This window comes from Malus sylvestris, chromosome 1 (assembly GCF_916048215.2).
Source record: "Malus sylvestris chromosome 1, drMalSylv7.2, whole genome shotgun sequence".
Taxonomy (NCBI): Eukaryota; Viridiplantae; Streptophyta; class Magnoliopsida; order Rosales; family Rosaceae; genus Malus; species Malus sylvestris.
In genome coordinates, this window is record NC_062260.1 from 26,525,344 (window position 1) to 26,534,061 (window position 8,718).

The 8,718-nt window shown below is 34.7% G+C and overlaps 1 protein-coding gene across 2 annotated transcripts; it reads left to right on the plus strand.

Annotated features, from left to right (window-relative positions):
* The first annotated feature begins 4,483 nt into the window (after window positions 1–4,483).
* LOC126588345 (PTI1-like tyrosine-protein kinase At3g15890) lies at window positions 4,484–6,873 on the plus strand. Of its 2 annotated transcripts, none has more exons than XM_050253520.1 (4): window positions 4,484–4,833; window positions 4,969–5,098; window positions 5,281–5,543; window positions 6,109–6,873. In XM_050253520.1, exons 1-4 carry the CDS (start codon window positions 4,775–4,777, stop codon window positions 6,659–6,661), a joined length of 1,005 nt encoding a protein of 334 aa, XP_050109477.1. In that variant the 5' UTR covers window positions 4,484–4,774; the 3' UTR covers window positions 6,662–6,873. The 2 variants fall into 2 exon arrangements, with proteins under 2 accessions (XP_050109477.1, XP_050109419.1); XM_050253462.1 differs by having other exon boundaries at window positions 4,485–4,833; window positions 4,951–5,098.
* Window positions 6,874–8,718: the final 1,845 nt, after the last annotated feature.

Genomic DNA, 8,718 nt, shown 5'->3' on the forward strand with positions numbered 1-8,718 from the left:
TACTTATTGTGTAAGTATTGTAACTAGTATAAATAAGAAATCCTTGTATCCATTGAGATGGTGAAGAAATAATATCAGTGCAATACTCTCTCATTCTCTTCGATCTCTCCTTCTCTCTCTAGATTATGTGCATACAATTTCTCTCTAAAACTATCACGCCCCGATCCCGACATACGTCTAGGATCGACACGTGATGTCACCAAATACTCGTATCTCTAACTTACCCCGCCTCCGGGATAAGGCAAAGCATAACTCGAAAATCGAATCACATAACAATTTTTCATATACTTTATGGCGGCATCTAACCTCCTCGTTAGACTGCCTACGTACCCTCAATAGGGATCAAGCCATTCGTAGTTCACCATTCACCTTACCAGAACATTTGTCATATAGTTCACTTTATTTTCAACATGATACCTCCATCCACATTATGTAGTATATCAAATAATCAACAAAGCACAATATTATTCTCAAGCCACATTGATCAACTAAAATAATCATAATAATAACAATCATATCCAACGTTATTCCACAATTCCGTCAATTTGTCATTTCATGACTCAAAGATGCATGATCTTAGCATTTAACTACGTTAATCAATCAATGCGAAAACATATCATTTCACAAATTTAATCAAGGAACTCTATATATTCTCTATTTGGATTTTGAGTAATAAACATGGTGAATCTAAATTATACTCACAAGGTCTTTTGTGGGTAATTTCCATTCACTCGAATCTAGAGTTCTAGACTAATCTTATGGAAATGAGCATGAGCAAGGATTCCGAACCACTCAACGGAATCCAATAACATCGGTTTCCAGGCCACTCGACGGAACCAAAATATCAAGCGGTTTCTCTTAATCTACCCAAATCTATCACATGTATACTCATGCCTACATCATGGGAATGGTGCATTGGGTAAATCAGAACTTGGATAAACTGCGAAGCTCGGGTGAGTGACAATAATACAAGTATGTGATAATCAATAAAAAAAAAACCATCAATCACAGTTTATAAACCTCAAATATAAGTTCGTAAATATGAAAACATAGTCAAGTCTCTAACAACTCCGAATGAGTCACCTAGACATCCAACGACTTTTCCCATTCAAACCACCAAGATTCTCAAAAACCATCGTTCATATATACATTAAAAACTAGGGTTAGATGGACGCAGTTCGGCCGAAGCCTACATAACTAACCAAACAAGAAATGGCCCTCCAAAGCGGATTAACCAAGCAGAGTCACTTCTACAGTTGTTAGGAAGTGATCACCCAATGCTTAGGTCTTGCTCTAAGGGTTGAGGGGAGTCTATTGGTGGTGGTGATCAACGGTAATCGTTGTCGGAATCACCATAACATGAGAAAACTCATCGAAAAACCCTCAGCACTTTGTGGCTTTGATGGTAATTTTTACCACTTGTAAGACAAAGGATTAAACCATAGAAAATTCTTGCAAGAGAACAAGTGTTTGTAGTATAGAATCGCTCAAGCAAGGTCGATCTCCTCAGGGACTGATATAAACAATTTACGAGTTTTTTTGTATTTAACTTATTTAACTCTAAGAACTACACTAATTTGACGAAACTAAATACTACTGGATGTGACTTAAACACATATCTAAAATGGGAATTGGCTTATAGGAATAGTGATCCAACTAAACAAAACAAGTAAATATATAAACTCAAGATAATACAAATAATTTAAGAAAATTAGATTGACAAGGTGCTAGAGTTCAACCTTTTACCAACAACACTCCTACGTAGCTTTTCCAATTGCTTAAGTAATCGAAAACACATATGCCTTTAAGGTTGGGTTTTCCTTGTGTATGTTTTACTTGTGACATTCAAGTTAAAACGCATACCACTACATGCAATTTATCCATGACATTTGGAATATAAACATGAATGATTCATTAATCTTGATGAAAATCCTTTTGTTAAACCATGTAATCCCTAAGAGTATGATATTTACCTTAGGAGAAATTACAATCCTCAATCACAAGAAGCATAACCAATTTTAACTTGACATTCGTTCAAAATTGCATCCAATGACTTTTCTAAGCATCCTAATGGTGATCAATCATCAAGACACATAGATAGTTTAATTCAATGATTGAAAATATCAAAGCAAGCATGTAACAACACTTCAGCAATTGAAAGAAAAATCTACGTAATCATGTTGCGGCTCATGGCCTCACTTGAGCAAACAGAAATTAGTTATACATAATTATTTGAATACATAAGAAATTATCCATGAAGAATCAAAGAAAGAGACAACCCTTTTTTTACAAAGAAGCTATCTGCCCTTCTCCTCCTTCCATATGGAGCTGCGGCTCCCTTATGTTTCTGCCATCTTCTTCTCCCTGCAACTCTCTCCTTCTTCCTCTCCTCTCCGCTTCTACCCTCTTATGCCTTTCTCCTCCTTTTTGCGCTTCTGCTCTCTGCCTTTTAATTCCCCTTTTCATTTTTCCAAGCAACTGCAAAGTTGCCTACCAAAACCCAATAATCCACATTCCCTTTCTTTTCCTCCACCTTTTCTTTCCTCTTTTTGTTCCACTTCGTGTGTTCCCTCTTGCTTTTATTTTATTTTATTTTTTTCTTCTCTTTCTTTCCCACTTTTTGTTCCACTTCCGTGTGTTCCCTGGCCACATATTCCCTTAGTAGTTCTTTGGCCTGAACCACCTTGGAAAGCAGATTGCAGTACACATCAAGGTCCCGGTCCACACTTCTTTTGTCAATGTTTAAGGCTCCACATAACTGTTGAACATAACCAAAGTGTAAATGCTCAAACATTGCTATCATCGTGCAAGGTCATTGAATAATTGACTCCAATTCTTTTGTTTGTTTTTATTATTTCCTTTTCTCCTTTTTTGCTTGAAATTGATCCTAAAGCAGATTTAACTACACACTAACACAAGGTAAGGTAAAATGCAACCATTTTAACCCAAAAACATCACAAAGACTTTAGAAATGGATGGTATAAATGCATGAAATATATGAGTGATCAGGCTTCAACCTAGAAAAATGGAAATCTAACACTACATGGATGTAGGACTCATCATGAGCTTTCCATGGACACCAAGATCACCAAAAACGGAAGTCGGATGAAGGAGATATCGCCAGGTCAAAAATGATCGTTCGCAGGTCAAAAATGACCAAACTTGGGTCTCTCGCCTTTCCCCTCCTTGCTCTCTCTTCTGATTGGGCTCCTCTCCTTTTCTCTTCCACATTCTCTCCTTTCTCCCCTCTCCCTTGCTGCCACTTGGCAGCTTCTAAACATTTATTTATTTATTTCCCAACAACTAAAACGTCTCTAATTTCTATGTTATAACTCTATTTTACGAACAGTTTTTGCCTACGCGTTCGTGAGATCGAGCTTTATTTGAAAATATAAATTATGACATCGAAAGGTCTATGGAATTTAAATAATTAATTTCAAAACTTCGACCCTCATAACTAGTTTAATTAAAACCTAAATTCAAATAAATTAATATAAATTCCTGAAAATAATATAAAATCTCAATAATACAAATACATAAATATAACAATGAAATCCAGGAGCAGGATTTCACAAAAACACCATTGTTGATCTTCAAGCTCAAGACTACTCAATTCAACAATAACGAATCCATAGAGAGTTTCACTTTTAAAATAGTCCCCTTAACATTGCTCTTTTCGTAAATATTTTATCCTAATCATATTCATGGGTCAAATAGTTAAAATATAAATAACATGAGACCAGCAGCATGGACTCAATGCCTTCCCTACTACCACATGAATGTATATGCGACCATATGGTTTGAAGAGCCCAAACTGTTATTGCAAATGTGCTATAGTTAAAGCGACTAATGCCTTCTTTACTTGAGCTCTTTTTTCTTTACGTGACATTTTTTTATCTTTTAAAACCCTGACATTATTTTTTTTCTTTTTTTTTTTTGTAATAAAATTGTCAGGGAACGCAGACAAACCAATTGAGGAATATTGAAACCTGATCTCACATCTTGTACTCTTCGATCTAAAAGAAAAGAAAAGAGGAGCCATCAGGTTTAAGGCCATTGGCATTTTAGCTTAATTAAGTATAATCTAGAGTGTTGATGTGTTCACTATTCAATTAAATATGCTAATTACAGCTATTATATACATGTATCTGACTGTGACCTATCCTTAGCTGGTTTTAGCCCGATTATTTTTTTTTATCACCAAACAAAAACCTAATTAATATGTGTTGCGTCATAATTTTGAAAGGTTAGGATTGATGACTACAGAGTCTACTACCCAACTTCAACGCGGGTGATGGAGTCGCTTTCAATCCAAAAATAAAAGTTACACTTACCCCATAAAAAATAGTATAAGGTGTTTAATTAATGTTTATATAACTTCTCCAAAAAATAAATATTTATACCAAATACTAATACCATACGAAATAACATTTTTATAAGAAAGTCTAATTAATCAGAAGATTAAAACGTGACATTTCCAATGAAAAACTATAGGTTGGGAAAAGCTAACAATAACTAGAATGCATGAGCTTGAAGGCTGCTGGTGAACAGCCAAAGATTTGTTCTCATCATTGAACACAAAAGTTCCTTAACTTCCAAGGCTGCTGCCTTTTGTCTTCACCATAAGACTCCTTCCTTTTGCTTCAAAGTTTCCGAAGGATTTTGCCTTCTTTTGTATTCTTCTCTAATCCTTAGTCAAATTCCATTATTGTTTAACCACTACCCTCCATATATACCAGTTATTAAGGCTTGTTCTTTCTTTCCAAGAACCAAAATGCCCTGGAACTGCTTTTGTTGCGTCGCCGAAGAAGATCAAGAACCAGCTCAGACCAGGTACACTTGATATAGTCTAATTATAGCCTGATCTATGTTAATTGTTGATTAATTATATCTTTAATTGTTACAAAGTTTCATGTATTTATTAGCCTGGGGTTTGTTTGTTCATTTTAGTATGGTTCACAAGAATAGGGATTATCCGTGGGAAATATATTCTCTCAAGGAGCTTCTTCATGCAACAAACAGCTTCCACGATGATAACAAAATTGGAGAAGGAGGGTTTGGAAGTGTTTATTGGGGTCGAACAAGTAAAGGTGTTGAGGCAAGGCAATCATGTCCATCTTTTACCTTTGATTTTCGATTCTTCTGACGATCATGAGCAGCTAGCAAACTGCATGATCAATGAATTTCCAAATTATACAACAAAGTATTTTCCTCTTCTTTTTTCAATCGGTTAGTTTTAATAGTCACACTTAACTTCATCACATACGCTTATGTGTTCAGATCGCGGTAAAACGATTAAAGACGATGAGTCCAAAAGCAGAGATGGAGTTTGCAGTGGAAGTTGAAATACTTGGAAGGGTGAGACACAGAAATTTGTTAGGCCTGCGGGGATTTTATGCCGGAGGTGATGAAAGGCTCATAGTGTACGATTTTATGCCTAATCATAGCTTGATCACCCATTTACATGGCAAACTTGCAGCAGATTGTCTTCTTGATTGGCCAAGAAGACTGAGCATTGCCATTGGATCAGCTGAAGGTTTATCGTAAGTTATATAAAAGTTAATTAATCGTCAATTTGTGCTACAAATTGCTATAAAATATGAAAATAAACCCTTGATTGTGTCACCTTATTCTGTGTGTTCCTTTTTGGCCAAATGAATCATTTAGATAACTCATTCAAAATTCAGGCCATTCTTAATATATAGAATATAGATGTTAAAGATGTTAAAGATCTAGCTAGATAAAAAATTTATGAGCTTCAAAATTGTTATGACTTATGATTAAAGTTATTGGAAGTATGTTCACATCCTTAAACACGGACGTCAAGAGCTACTTGTCATCAAACTTGGTTCTAGGTTTGATTCTAATTTTGTTCCAGCCACTTCATAAAAAACATGTACATTATCATTGAAATATGAACACATACTTGCATTGATATTGTAGCTATACTAACGTATTCATGTGTATGTACATAACTTTAGGATTAAAAATCAAGTTTATTATTAATTCTTATACATTGATGATAATCTAATTACGCATAAATCGTATGAAGTAATTTTCAGTATGATTTAGCATTGTTCAATTTTCTTCGTCTGTTTCATTGTTAAGGTACCTGCACCATGAGGCCAGTCCTCATATAATCCACAGAGACATAAAGGCCAGTAATGTGCTTCTAGATACTGAATTCGAAGCCAAAGTTGCTGATTTCGGATTTGCAAAGCTGATTCCGGACGGTGTAACTCATCTGACCACTAGGGTAAAGGGAACTCTTGGATACCTAGCTCCTGAATATGCCATGTGGGGGAAGGTTTCTGAGAGTTGTGATGTTTATAGCTTTGGGATTTTGCTCTTAGAAATAATTAGCGGAAAAAAGCCGATAGAAAAACTACCGGGCGGAGTGAAACGTGACATTGTTCAATGGGTCACCCCCTATGTCGAAAAGGGTGCATTTAATCAAATTGTTGATCCAAGGTTGAAGGGCAAGTTTGATAAAGAACAAGTGAAATCGACAGTCATAGTTGCCATGAAATGCACCGACAATAGCCCCGATAATCGTCCCACCATGATAGAAGTGGTGGATTGGCTTAAGGGAGGTCTAGGAAGAAGGAAAAAAGAGATCAGAAAAGTGGAGGACACTGAGGATGATCAAGACGAAGGTTAGGACGGAATTGATACCCAGCATGAAGTTCATGGCGTGGAGTTATCTGATGCTAGAGAGAATATTATAAGGGCAAGATCACAAAGAAAACTTCAAAATCTCGATCCTTTTATTTTGTGAGACTGAAATGTATATGTTTGGCCTTTGCTTTTTGCTTGCGAATTTGAAATATTGTATTTTCCGTGAGTTTAATTAGGTTAGGGTAGTTTTATTCACGTATCTTTTTTTATCTCTTACATATCCTTAGCAATTGTGTGTCTATTAATATTCTTCAATTCAACCCAAACAGCTAAAAATTGAGAAGAATATATAGAAAGTAAAAATAAATGTGTAGAAAACACCTTAGATTATTGCCGTAAGGCGTCAGTCATGTATCCTAAAAAAGAATTAGAAGTCTAGAAACATGACTTGGTCTTACCGTCTACAGGTTTAAAATTCTTTAATCTATATGTACTATTCCCTTTTGGCTCATCTGTTTGTCTTGGTAGTGTGTGGCATTTCAATATAATTTTTTTTTATTAAATTTGTATCGAGAACTATGATTAAACTTAGGGACATTTTGATCCAAGTCCAAAAAAATTCAGTTGTTTTCAGAACAAGTCCAGTTTTATTTAATTTGATATTATACCCGTTTTGCCCTTTAGAGTAAAAATAAAACTAGATTTAAATTTTTTAGATTTTAAATTTTAAATGCCTTTATCTACCCATTTTCTAATAAAAACATTTTAAAAATTCATATACAACAAATATGATAAGTTCATCAAAAATTAAAATTGTGGGAGGCAAGAAACTTGTGATATCAATATAATTAATCTATAATATGGGTATATTATAAAATAGAAAAACATAAACTATTATGGGGTGGCTCAGTGGTTAAGGATGAAGTTCAGACCTGTATTTCACACGGAACGTCTTGAATTCTATTCATGGCGCTGGTGAATCACACAATGGTGACCATGAGAGGTTAAAATGCCTCTATAAGTCTTCCCAGCTCCCGGAATGGTGGACTGCCGTAGTGAAGTCACCAGCTGATTCCCTTTTTAAAGAAAAAAAACATGTGAGATTGATTATGAAAAAAAATTTACGATAAAGGTAGATAAACAAAAATATTGTCTACCTTCATATATACCTATTATATAGGAAGACAAAATACACTGTTAATCCTAAAATTAAGGGATTATGTGCATATACATATTTATAATAATTTATAATCTTAGGGCTATATTGGTACGAAAATGTAAATATGATGATGTGTAATCCTAGTCATTAGACCTATTTCACGTAAGTGGATTATTTTCAATTGTGGCTCACAAAATTGAATCTATATCAAGTTTTTTTTTCTAAAAAGAATGTCAAGCACTAATCAAGATTCCGAGGTTTTAATTATTTGGACCAATTATAATGATTTGAACTCTTTTGAACCAATTTTAATTATTTGGAAGTTTGCTACACTTCCGATCGACGAATGTTTACCTGCCGTAATTTGAAAAGGCCAATTGAACACCCATAGTTTTATACTTTTATTCTTTTCAAAATTTTCTTGGTCGGAATATTACGTGTTTTATTCTTTTCAGATTGGAAAATTGAAAGAATGAAAGCAAACGTTACCTTAATTGATAACATAAATTATGTCTTTGCTTTGCATGTTGAATAAATCATGAGATTGCTTGTATTTGTTGGCTACCGGACGTGTTGGTTTTTATATGAAACAAAAAATGAGTCACACCAAAAATTGAAATAAATCTCAAGTATCTCCAAAATTGACGGAAGACAAAATCGAAACTTATCATACTATCATAACTCTAGTGAGAGAAAGCTTAAAGCAAGAAAGCTTGAGAGAGAGAGAGAGAGAGAGAGAGAGAGAGAGAGAGAGAGAGAGAGAGAGCAAAAAGGAAGACGAAATGAAATGAAATGCTCTGTATTGTGTCAGTTCCGTTAATGCCACAAATGCTTACGACTCGGTCCATATACTCAAGACTAAACTAATAAACTTCGCAGCTAAGCAACACTACAATCAACTAACCACCTTACTAAGCTAACTAATCACTTCACAACATGAT